Consider the following 12988-nt stretch of genomic DNA (forward strand, 5'->3'; position numbering starts at 1 on the left):
CGCTTCCCAGATTGCTCAGCACCCCTGGCTGCCTTAACAGTTCTGTTCATTCTGTTCCAGGGAGCAGCCAATCTTCAGCACTCGGGCCCACGTTTTTCAGATCGACCCAGCCACAAAGCGAAACTGGATCCCTGCTAGCAAACATGCCCTGACTGTCTCTTACTTCTACGATGCCACGCGCAACGTGTACCGGATCATCAGTGTGGGCGGCACCAAGGTGAGGGCCCCATGCAAACCAGGCAGCTTGTCAGCAAGCATCTCTCGGGCTGTGTTCGCTGAGTGCTTCCTGCTTCCCTCATACACCACGCTGGGCAGCCCTCAGAATGGAGTGCTCCAGCATCTCCACAACTGGGCATGGAAAGTGTTACAGCCAGTTTCTTTACACTGATGTATTTAATATCCAAGGTGAATTTAGGGCTGGTGGAAAGACAGCGCTGGGACTGATAGCCCTATGCACAGAGCATGCCTAGCACAGGGACCCACTTCCTCCCACTGGTGAGCCTGGCCTTATGGCTGCGGGGAGCCCTCTTGGCCTCTGAGGGCTGCTCTGGTCCTTCTGACCCTTGGCCTCTCTGCTGATGCCAGTTGTGGGGGCAGGTTTTGTGGCATGCCCTAGACACAGGACCCATTTGTGTCACATGGCCTGTCTGACTGGAAAGACTTTTGCTCACTGGTAACTTGGGCTGGTGTCCTAGAGGTAAAAGGCTCCTGTATAGCACCATGATGGGTGAATGATAAATGTGAGGAAATTCCCAGAGCCATCCCACGCTGTAGAGCTTTGGAGAGTACAGTCCATCTTGCAGAGTACAGCAATTCCACTTTGACTGAGAGTCCCCATTCCTTCTCCCCACAGGCCATCATCAACAGCACCATCACCCCCAACATGACCTTCACAAAAACCTCCCAGAAGTTTGGACAATGGGCGGACAGCCGAGCCAACACAGTATACGGGCTGGGCTTTGCCTCGGAACAGCACCTCTCCCAGGTAACGTTGCAGGGCCTGATGGCAGGCGGACCCACGCAAGCAATGAGTGGGAGCTGGGGGGAATCCATTCCACCAGGAATGCCAAAGGAAGTATCAGATCAGGTGTCCATGCTCTGAGGAGGAAGGGTCTGGAAACAGAATCAGGTACAGTCTGATCTGGTGCGGTGTGGAGCTGGGAAACCCTAAAATGTTCTGAGAGACAGAATGAATGTCAGAGTCACATTTTCACATGTGCCTGGAGTGACATTTTAAAAAGTGACATAGGCTGCTAGAACCAGATCCTCACAGATATTTAAGCTCCTAACTTCCACTGATTTCGGGACCCTTGAGGACCTGCCTGAGTGTGTAATGGTCTGTCTACACTGCAGTCAGAGGGGCAACTGCAGCACGTGTAGACACACCTGGGCTAGCTTTGATCTGTCTAGCTCAAGTGACAATAGTAGTGACTCCTGTACAGCCCTTCTCAGGCCCCGGTCTGTGCTCATGCAACTTGGCCATAGGGGCTGGAACTAGGGGTGCGGTGGGTGCTGCATCACCCCCTGGCTTGAAGTGGTTTCCATCATATACAGGGTTTACAGTTTGGGTACATGGCTCTCAGCACCCACACCATACACATTGTTTCAGCACCCCTGAGCTTGGCCATCCCGCTGGGTGCTGGCTGGATCAAAGCACACTTGGGAATGTCTACAGATTGCACTTAGCCACTTCTGACAACATTACTGAACACTTTTGTACGGTATGGGCACCCCCACAGCAAGGACTCAACTCCCCAAACCCCAGCCCAGCAGGCACTGAGCTCAGTGGAAAAGCCAGTGTGGACTCTTGGTCCTGGTCTGGGATGGGGTGGAGCCGTTCTCTGGACATTACCGCTGGCTTGGGGAGGAAGCAAAAAACATGCCAGATCCCTGGAAGGAGGCACAGAGAGGGAAAAATAGTGACAGGAGGAGGGAAGTAAACCCTAACGACAGTTCTCGTTTGTCGGATGTTTCTGTAAGACAGTAGAGTGACCCTTTCCCCATCTCCCCCCTGCCCCTCCTAGTTTGCGGAAAAGTTCCAGGAGGTGAAAGAAGCAGCCCGTTTGGCAAGGGAAAAATCGCAGGATAAAACGGAGCTGACCAATCCTGCCCTGAACATTACGTCTCACCAGGTAACTTTGGCAGCTGGGGTGGGGCTGGAAAATGGTCACCATCGCATTGTCCTCTGGCAACAGGGGCAGAGCCCATCACTTTCCGCAGAGCACTAGCTACCAACTGGAAGGGCCCTGAATGCAAATCCCCATGTGAGGCATCGGGCACTGAGCCAACCGGCCTTTGCAATTCCAATCCCTGTCACTCACATCTACAAAAGCATCTAGAAAAGGGCTCCCGTGTCTGTGGAGAATGGCCCGTGCCAGGGCTCCCCTGGGTGTATTTCATTAAGGTAGTGCTGATGGAGTGGGGTAGTCACTAGCCAGCCCCTCCACTTTTCTCTCCCCTGGAGACCAAGCCGCATCCCAGGTCTCCCTGGCGGCATGTGGAAAGCTTGACCTGTCTCCCTAAACCAGCCTCCGGTGCCTGATGGCCAGAGGAGAGAAGACGGGCCGTGGTGCATTCTACCCCTCTTCTCCCCACGGCAGCTCTTTCCCTGCGGGTGCATCCCAGAGGTGGCTGTGCATTTCCCTGATCTCCGGGCAACAGGAGGGGAGCTGGGGGATGAGGACACTGCGTTCTCTGGGCTGAGTACAGATGGAGCAGCAGCCCAGGAAGAGGAGGCAGTGCGAACAGCACCTTGGCCTGCAGGAAAAGGAGGAGGAGGAAGCTCTGCGGAGACTGGAAATGCCGTACATGATGGAGCAAAGGGAGAAATCTCTCCAATGTGGCTCCCATTCTCTCTCCCTAAGGGGTGGGAAATGGGGAAGGGAATAGAGAGCAGAGTGGGGGCAGCAGAGTCAGCGCCCACCAAAGCGATGGGTCATCGTGTGAGAGCTCCAGGGGCTAGTCTGGGATCTGTCAGTCATGGGGAGGGCTCTGCTCTGCACACCAGGGAGAATGTGCCTGTGTGTATTGGGGACAGAACACTTCCAGCACCTCGGTGCAGGCTCACAGCACGGGGCTTAACGCAGCTGCTGGTTCAGAACTGCTCAGTGTAACTGCAGCTCAGGAGAGGGTGTCAGTGACTCTCATTCCCTGCTGCCTATTCAACTCAGCAGCACTAAAACTGGACCAAGGCAACCTGACCACATTGGCTACTGCTCTGAAGGGGAGTGGGTGCAGGGGGCATGTTGGATGAGGCATCGGCCCTATATGCTTCCTTCTCATCTCTCCCCCTCTTCTGTGCGTGGGAGGGAGGAGGCAGAGGCAGTGGGTGGCCTTCCCAGCCAGCCTCGTTCAGAGGGTCAGGGCCACCATTGTCACAGCACACAACTCTCTGACAGCCTCTTCTGCTGCCTCCATGTACTCATACCATGCTCAAGGCCATGATACCAGTGTCTGGGTGAGAGAAATTGTGTCAACTGGCCAGGTGCATTGTGGGCAAGGTCACCTTCCTCTGTACCATCCGAGATTGACTGCTGCTGGAGGAGGCAAGATACTGGAAGGAGGGAGCAGGCAGGTGGGGAGAATTATCTCCCCTGCTGCACCCGCACCCCCCCCAGACACAGAAGGGTCGGCTGCTCCTTCCTTTGCAACGCTTTGCATGTCTAATTCCCAGCTCTGCCCTTGTAGTGCTTAGCTTCATCGCCTGAGATCCGGGCACCCAGCCCTTCCATCCATGGAGCTACACATGGCTCTCCCCGGCTCTGCTCCTTCGGGGAGTGCGGCTGGCTCTTTGGAATTTGAACCCCCGTCTCTTGCTGCAGAGCGCATGTCACCCCCTACATGTCACTCAGCCTCCAGTGCTTAGTAAAACCTCCTCTGGAGACGACAGAGAGCCCCATTCCCCTCTCACGCCAGCCTCAACCGGAGGCTCCCCCATCGACTTCAGAGACATTAGATCAATGTAAAGCTGGGGGAGTGAGAGGAGAATCAGGCTGCCCTCCTCCTCTGTCTGGGTCTGGCGCTGGCAGGCAGTCAGCAGGCCCGGGCCTGGGAGTGAGCTGGGCACTGCAGTTTCTGAGATAGAATACCCTGTCAGCTGAGCTAATGCTGCTCTGGAAACGGTACTTTTCCACGGCAGGCGACTGATACTCCAGCTCCCATGTGAGGGATTAATATCCCGCCTCCTGCAACATCACATGCTCGCCCCAAGGGCGACCACTCGCAGCACAACCTTTGGGTTTGCACCCCTTGTCAGGGCGTAACCTTGCCTGGGACAGCTGCTGCAGTACAGTGAGCAGGGTAAGGCAGGAGAGATCTAGGGAGAGAGCCATCTATACACACAGCCCATAACCCTACTGCCTGTCTCTATACACACACCCGCCCCATCGCTAGTCTATATGAACACACTTGCACTGCCCCTCCCATGCCCCACCAACCTGCAGGCATATGCACACACATCCTTTCCATACTTCTCACTGTGTGCCTATACACACATGCACCATCCCATACACCTTGCTGCTTGCCTGTACAGACACATGCTCCCTGTCCACTGCCAGCCAGGACACACACACTGTCCTGCACACCCCTCCACTGGCCTGCACACACACACCCCCTTTCATACAGTCCATCGTTGGCCTGTACACACGCACCCCGTCCTGCACGCTGCTGCCAGCCTGTACAAACACCCTCATACACCCTCTTGCTGCCTGCCGTTTTTGGGTCTTCACACGTAAATAGCTGATTGATCTGGCCTCCCTGGTTCCCTGCGTTTCCCTCAGCTCCAGTGTCCTTAAGCTTCAGACTTTCAGAGCTGTGGATCTCAGTTTGCAGAAGCCCTCCTCTTAGGGGCCATTTACCCGTCCATCATGTCCTGCTTCCGCAGACCCAAGGTATCTCAAGTTGGGTGCCCCACAATGCGAGGCCCCTAAAAGCAGGGGGCAGTTTTGAAAATGTCCCTGGGTGCTGAGCACCCTCAGCTCCCGTTCACTCTGTTGGAAACCAGACTCTTCCCCTTCCCCTGCCTCAGTTTCCCCATCTGTAAAATGGGGGTGATAGGTGAGTGGGCAGGCAGGCAGGGGTGTGTGTTTATAAAGCACTTTGGGATCGTGACATTCCTAGTCACCCTTCTTGGTCAGAGCCTTTCTCTTCAGGCCTCTCCACACACTGACTTTCAGCATAGCTCAGGGCCCTGTCTTGCTCATTTACAGGCATCAGCAGATTCCTAGGCCAGGTGGTTGTCCTTACCCTGGAAAGTCACTGAGATCAGGTGGCTGGGTGTTTGTGGGCTACCTATAAACCCTGGAGGACTTCTCTGGTCCCAGGACTGGAAGGAGAAGACTCAGCCAATCCCAGACTGGGGGGCTCTGATGTCTAGCACTCAAGCTGTCTTTTTATAGATCAGTTTGTAATTTCTGTGCCTACTTTCTTCCTTGCTGTCAGCAGATGTGCAAGGAGCTGGGGGCTCTCAGGTGGCTGCGGGGTATAGAATCTGCTTGTGCCACCTGCATATACATCCCTGCTCTGTGGTGTCTATTCTCCCCAGGTAGCAATCTGGAAGGATCTTTCGATAAATTCCATTGGTATTCTGTCCTGATGCACGCAGGGAGCAACAGTGCCATGGAGCAGGGAGTGCACTTTGGGGCAGGGACTGCATCTCCCTTGTGTTCGGAGGTTTCAGAGTAGCAGCCGTGTTAGTCTGTATTCGCAAAAAGAAAAGGAGTACTTGTGGCACCTTAGAGACTAACAAATTTATTAGAGCATAAGCTTTCGTGAGCTACAGCTCACTTCATCGGATGCATCCGATGAAGTGAGCTGTAGCTCACGAAAGCTTATGCTCTAATAAATTTGTTAGTCTCTAAGGTGCCACAAGTACTCCTTTTCTTCTTGTGTTCGGAAAGTGTCTAATGCCTGGCGGGTACTACTGCAGTATAAGTGGCTCTTGCCTTCTCCATCTCTGGCCTTCAGGGGCTCCCTTCTCGTCCGAGCTCACCGCTCACCTGCTAACCCAAGGAGCAGAAACTAGACTGGGCAGCTGAACTCAGGCATCCTACCCAGCGGGCCAGTCACTAGCTACAGGCCCCTGCAGAATCCACAATCTCCATCTCCCTGACAGGTTTATAGGTCACTATGTCTTGGAGCCACCCGGGAACAAGGCAGATGGCAGAGGGGTGGGGCAGCAAGGCCTGAACCCCTGAAGCCACAAGTTTGGGGCCAAAGAACTTGCCACCTTAAAAAAAATGCACATAAAGTGCGAGGAACGTCTGGTGAACTCATCGTGGAGCAGCTGGACTCTGAGCCCACCAGCTCAGAGATTCTTGTGCTAGGTCTGCTGCCAGAGGCACAAGGTGTCACCACGGGCTGGGGCAGTGAATGCGGGAGCCACTAACCAGTGTGGAGAGGGGCTTATTAATATGAAAACAAACCTATGCCTCTGTCATCCATCCATCTATTCATCCATCCCCTCCCCCATCCATCTATCCAGCCCTCTATCCCTCCATCCATCTGTCTATCCCTCCCTCCCTCTATCCATCCCTCTATTCCTCCATCTATCATTCCCTCCATCTATCCCTCTACCCCTCCAACCATTTATCTATCCCTCCCTCTATCTATCCATTCCTCCATCCATCTATCCATCTCTCCCTCGGTCCTAGTTTGTCTGTCTGTCTGGCCAAATATTTTGCCCATCCTTTGGTGCCTTGGGCATCTGTGCTGGTGTCAATCAAACAAAGAGATCAGGTGGGAAGGAAGCACACACCCCTCCCCAGTCCTATTCCAGCCCCTCCAGCATCCCTCTCTGGAGATTCCCGCACCTTAACCTCCACAGTCTAAAGCCCTGCAGCCTTTGGCAGCCTTCCTGGAGCTGAGATGGGGATCTCTCCATTCAGCGCTTGTTGATGTCATGTCTAGGCAGGCCACAAGGGTTGCTGCTGGTGATATGAGATACTCCATCCCCCCCAGGTGCTGAATGGAACCTGGGGTCACCCCACAGCAGTGCAGAGCACTGACCTATGGAGCCCCGTGCCTAAGCTCTTCTAATGAGTCAGCCTATGTAAGACGCTGGGTGACTACATGGCCCAGATCTGCCTGACGTGTGGTAACCCCCCTGCAGGTGCTGCCCAGCACCGTCATCAGCTCCAATGGGCCGGGAGACGATAAGCTGTTCCGGAGCCAGAGCGCCGACGTCGAGATAACAACGGAGAAGGAGCGGCTGAAGAAGATGCTCTCTGAAGGGTGAGGCGAGGGCTTAGCTGGGGCTTTCAGGTCCCAGCCTAGCTGCTCAAGGCACTCTCAGGTCCAGTCCCCAGTGGGGAAGGGGGATCCCAGCATTTCCCATCCAGGGAGGAATTAACTCTTCCCGTCTCCCCGGTTTCCGGCTAACACGGTTGCTCCCACAGACTCAGGGTACAACCCTGGGACGCCCACCATCTCAAGCCTAGTGCTCAGAGCAGGACCCTTTTCTGTTCTCCTTCTGGCTGTATGCTGCCCCTAAAAACCCACTGCTGCCTTACATGAGGACATAAGAATGGCCATGGTGGGTCAGACCCATGGTCCATCTAGCCCAGTATCCTGTCTTCTGACAGTGGCCGGTGCCAGGTGCTTCAGAGGCAATGGACAGAACAGGGCAATTATCGGGTGATCTATCCCCTGTTGCCCAGGACCCAGCTTCTGGCAGTCAGAGCCCCCATCCATATATCACTCCCCATTCCACCACCAGGAGATCACTGCAGCTCAGGGCTGAAGCATTTTGGCCAAGCAGCTTGTACACACAGTGGAGACGAAGGGAGGGCTCTGCCCTAGGTCCGTGGTCCGAGGTGTCCGATGTTCACACCTGTCTAACTGGCCCAGGGCTGGGCTGGTGGTAATTCTCCTGGGGATTCCAGGCAGATCTTGTCCCTTTCTGTTTTGAAGTCTTTGGGCTGGATTCTGCCCTGGGACTGCCTGGCGTGGGCGTGGGGGTGAGGAATGACAGTGTTTGCATGTTAGGAGGTGTTTGAAGCTAAGTGTCATTTGACCCCCGCAAAAGCCTCTGGGGTTTAATTTGGTTCCATTTAGTCACTTTACTGCAACGCAAACTCAGAGTCAGAGCAGCTGGGTGGGTTCCAAGCCCCAGGCTGCAAAGTCCCTTCTTGGCAGCTCAGCCTCCTCGCCGTGGCTGCTAATCTGGCAGGGGGACATCTCCAGCTCCAGCGCCATGCGAGCATGTTGCTCGCGAGCATGTTGCTCCCGAGCAGCTGAGGCATCCCATCAGCTGCTCCTCCACTACGGCGGGAGCCATGTGGATGGTCACTCATTCCCTGCCCCCCTCCCAATTCCCAAAGCCAAACATGGCAATGGCAGGAAACAGACACAGGCCTGGCACAAGTGTCTAGATTCAGGAAGTGAGATTGAGACCAGGTTGAAAGCAGCCTGGGCAGCCCTAGCAGCCCCATCCCTTCTGCCCTCTGGGAGCATGTGGTCACCACTGACCCATGGATCAGGGAGAAGCCTGGGGGTCCTGTAGGTCAGAGCCCTGCCATAGAGATTAAAGACAAGACTCTCCATCTACGGGTCATTTAACCCAGCCATTGCTGGCGAGGGAGGCTTCTCCCCAGCCACATTCAATGGCATGTCCCAGGCAGAATGTCAAGAGGGGAGGACAGTTAGGCAGGGCAGCAGTTTGCCCAGGAGGAGGCCATGTCCCTGTCGCCAGCAGACCTGCGCTTCTGACGGGAGCTTGCAGTGTTTGTCTTGTGTTGGAACTCACCATAGCTCAGCGCTGAAGCCATGGTTTCCAGGATGGCCTCCTTGGTGTTCTGAAGGGTGCAAGGCGAGGCAAGAGCAGCCCCTGGATGGGCAGGGTCACGGTGGCCTGAGGTCCCGTCCCGCGGGATTGGCTCTGATTAGGGCATGTCTGTGTTGGGCATTGGCTCTTCAGAAAGCTGCCCAATGGGGGAAGGGAAGCCTCTCTGCTGAGACACCCCCGGGGGAGCAGAGACCTCTCTCCCTGCCTCTCACTCCCGGCTTGTGGTTCCCTGCCCCTTCCTGCAGCTCGGTGCCTGAGGTTCAGTGGGAAGCTGAATTCTTCACCCTCCAGGACAACAACAACAAGCTGGTGGCTGCCCTGCAGGAAGCCAACGCCAGCGTGGAGCAGTGGAAGAAGCAGCTGGCCGCGTACCAGGAGGAGACAGAGACGCTGCGGCTGCGGGTGAGCACAAGGAATGGGGCAAGGTGGCACCCTGGTCTCAAAACTGCTTGTGGGCCACATGCTTTGGGTGTCAGTGGGAGATCGGCTGCAGATGAAGGGTTCTACCTGGATGTCAGCGGGTTACGGCTGTTGCCATAATGGATCAGACCATTGGGCCATTTAGCCTGCTGTCCTGCCTCCTGTTTGCTGGTGATAGGTGAGGGCTCCAGAGAGTTAGATCCCCAAACTTCAGTCCCCTTCCTAATAGCCCAGCAGGATGGGACCTCGCATCAGACTGTGGGGGCCAGTGAGGGCAGCAGCTTCAACAGCTGTTACTGAGCATGCTCAATACAAGCCAAGCAGTGAAACTGGGGGGACATGTAACCCTGCATGCCCCCTTGCCCCGCGTTGCCTCTGGACAGCATTTTATTAAGGAGCCAGAGATACTGCTGCTGAGTGACAGCAGGTCCTGCTCCCCTGCCCTCCCTTCCTGCAGAATGGCTGGTACAGCAGGGTGGGGTTTGGGAGGGGAGCATGTGGGAGTGTTTCTCCCTCACTCCTGTTGCCTGAGGTTCCCCAGCTGCCACCCGTGATGAGTGAGAGCTGTGCTCCCCGTCACGTTCACCTCCTGCCCCTGAGCCATGCACCTGGGCAGCCGTCTGGCCTGGCAACAGATGGGGTGAAAGACACTCACACTGCTAAAATTAGCTCAGAGCAGCAGCTGATCCCCGACAAACAGGCCCTTGTATCCAGCCTTTGATGAAACAATAGGGGCTGTTGACCTACCTAGTTGGGGAGAGATCCCGGATCAGCTGTGCCTGCGGCAGGGGGGAGGAGTGACAGTCACATGGCAAGGCTTGCTGGGGAGAGGAGTTTTGGGAAGGCAGCTGCGGAGTCTTTGCAGGATTTGGTTGGGAAGGGACTACAGAGCCCTTGCAAAGGGGTTGTGGAGCCTTTACACCTCTAGGCCAGTTTGAGTTACATGCAGGTCTGTAGGAAGCAGCAGTTGTTCTCGGGCGAGGTAGGGCTGTTCAGTAGTCCCGTTGGTGGTTTCCAGCTCAATACCCAGTGAGCATCGCAAAGAGAGTCTCCAGGCCTGATGCTAATTCTCAGCAGAGACACCAATAACTGAATAAGCCACAAAGAATGAACTTCCCTCTCACCCCTAGAGGATGCCCTGCGAGGCGTAGCTGGGACGCATGGCAGAGGTGTGCACACGTGGGTGGTGGGAGGGGGAAGTTTGTGTCGCCTGCCACTGCCCCCACAGCAGCTGCTGTGGGGATTAACCAAGGGCCTCAGAACCAAGGGCTGCCGATCCCTCCCCCATCCCCTGATTGTTCAATGTTCTGCCATCAAAAGAGATGGTCGTGGGTCTAATGAGACTGGCTGACCCCATAAATGGGAACTTGGAAGAACCGGGGAAAATATCAAGAGTCAAGAGTGTCCAGAGAGTTGCCCATTAACAAACCAGAGCATCTGCTGGCTCACTGCAAGATGCTCCCATCATGGGGTCAGGGGTGGCCTCCAGGGGCCCAGAGCTCTGAGGATCATGACGGCAGTGATCCTGGGAATCTGGCAGCTTATGATCACCGGCATCAAGCTAAGCCTGCTGCAGGCCCAGCCTACCTCATGTAGCCTGGTGTATCCCACCACCGCACACCCCTCTACTGGAGCTCCCCTGTTGGAACCACACCAGCAGAGCTCAGTGCCGACAAGGTAGAGGGTTTTCATCCTAGGTGCGGGTCCTAGGATGAACTTTTCAAAGCGAATCCTCTGCCGGTTAATTATTTAAGCTTCTGTGCAGCATTTTTCAGAAACAGAGAGCACCTTGGCCAAGCCCTGCCCCTCGTTAAGACTGGTGCAAATCTGTGGTAACTCCACTGACTGCAGCAGAGCCTCTGGCTCCACAGGGGCAGGACTGAGAGCAGAACCTGTCCCTCTGCGCACATTTTAGGGTCGTGCGACTGATGTCAGCTGGCCAAGCTTTGCTGGAAGTGTGAGACTGCAGGGGAAGGGGGAACAGGGCTATAGATAGAGCGTGGGTCTGATGTTTGTTGGAGCTTGTGATCTGCACCGATGGGAGGGAGGGAATCTTTGCTCACGATCAGCCCGGCGGGAGCCACCGGACAAGATCTTGCTTCTGTGCAAAGTGAGACTGAGGATTCCAGTCACTGGTCAGGGGCTGAAAGGCCACCAGAAAGGCCCTGTATCTCTGAGTCTGGGGGAGGGGAGAGTCTGGGAAGGGGGTATACCTGGTTGGACTTGGAGTTTGGAGGAGGAGCAGGGGGACCCTTGGGGGAAGAGGAAAGGGGAGATTCTGGTGGAAGAAGAGAGGGGTACTTGTGCGGAAGGGGAACCTCAGGGGAAGAGGCAATGAGTATCTGGTGGGGGAGGGCCTTGGGGGGAGATGTACCTGGCAGGAGAGGAGGAGATCATGGCTGAGTTTTGCCTGGTTAGGGACTGTCATGTGTTCCTGACCCTTGGGTCCCTGGTGCCATTTGCTAACGTCCCAGCACAGACAGAGCAGCAAGAGAATCTTCCATGCCCAGCGCAGCTCTCCAAGGAGCGTGGGGGGCGGGCGGCTAGACATGGCTGCCGCCCCATGTTCCCTGCTGTGCAGCAATAATGTTGGGGGCTCGTGGAAGCCTTTGGTCTGTAGAGGCTAAATACCAAGGTGACAGGCACTCCGAAATCCCGTAGAGAGGTGGGGGCCAGCTCGGAGAAGGGCTGGTAGCAGCGATAGCTGGGGCAAGCTCATGGAGAACTGAAGCCTCAGATACCTTGTTCCTGGTGGGCACTGGGATGGAGTTTCCCAGCTTTACCAGCCCATGTTTACACACTGAGCGGAGAGCGACAGTGGGAAAGATCCTTCCCCTTTAAATATCCCCCCAGTCTGGCCAGGAGGGCTTTAGGACGGCGGTGCCAGATCCTCCAAGGAGCAGAGTCTGCAATTGTGGGGTGGGCATGTCCTAGTTAGAAGCCACAAGGCTCCCTCTCTTTGTGGCTGCTGGGGTCTGGGGGCTTCTGGGCAGGAATAATCACCTTGCTCATCAGCTGAAAGTTTTGTCTCAACCTGCCTCAGTGCACAAGCCCCTGCCCAGCCCCTTAGCTGCATCCCGAAGCCTGTGCACCCAGCTCCGGCAGACACGCAGCACCGTGACCCAATTCCCTCCTCCCTGCATATCTGTGTAGGTAGCTGAACTGGAGCTGCAGAGAGCCCACGATCCCTCCAGTGAGGGCAGCAAGGAGGAGCTGAGCCAGACGCTGGAGGAGCTGGAGCTGCTGATCAAGGCTAAAGACGAGGTAACAGCAGTGGAGCAGATGAGGGCACAGAGCAGCGGCTGAACGACCGTGGTGCCCCAAAGGAGTGAATATGAGTGAATCTTGGGCTGTCGTCGCCACACCCCACAATGCTACCCTCTATCTCTCCCCTCCTCCCTGGCCTGTGGGGACGCCCCGGTCCGCTCCCGCCGCTCTCAGAGCGAGTTCTGTCCCGGGCCCAGGGAGAAGAGCATGGAGCCCTGTGTTCGTGCTCAGATAATGACCCCCAGATGGGTGAGTGAGAACTCTGTTCTGTGGCACTGGGCCAGCCCCAGCTTCCATAACGTTGGATGGTTTCCTGCCCTTTAGCAAACCCCTGCCATTTCCCCCACTCCCTGTTGGTTTTGTGCCCGTCACTCTACCTCTCTCCAGCGAACGTAGCAGCTGTTGGGGCTACACTTCGCTGGGTACTCTGCAGAGCAGATGTCTGTCGGGGCCCTGGGGCCCCAAGACACTTCCTGAAGCATGTTCTTCCTCCTCTGTGCAGAGTGGTGTGAAAAGCCC

At 55.9% G+C, this 12988-nt stretch overlaps 1 protein-coding gene across 3 annotated transcripts in view; it reads left to right on the forward strand.

Annotated features, from left to right (window-relative positions):
• Positions 1-12988, forward strand: part of HOMER3 (homer scaffold protein 3) — a 40816-nt gene that overhangs the window by 14804 nt on the left and 13024 nt on the right. For all 3 annotated transcript variants that reach the window (XM_038383812.2, XM_038383811.2, XM_043502846.1), the window contains 6 exons: positions 61-217; positions 854-985; positions 2025-2132; positions 7109-7230; positions 9028-9184; positions 12356-12466. In XM_038383812.2, the coding sequence (XP_038239740.1) occupies positions 61-217; positions 854-985; positions 2025-2132; positions 7109-7230; positions 9028-9184; positions 12356-12466 (787 nt within the window). The remainder of the gene's footprint in view (positions 1-60; positions 218-853; positions 986-2024; positions 2133-7108; positions 7231-9027; positions 9185-12355; positions 12467-12988) is intronic.

Source organism: Dermochelys coriacea, chromosome 25 (genome assembly GCF_009764565.3).
Source record: "Dermochelys coriacea isolate rDerCor1 chromosome 25, rDerCor1.pri.v4, whole genome shotgun sequence".
NCBI classification, from domain to species: Eukaryota; Metazoa; Chordata; order Testudines; family Dermochelyidae; genus Dermochelys; species Dermochelys coriacea.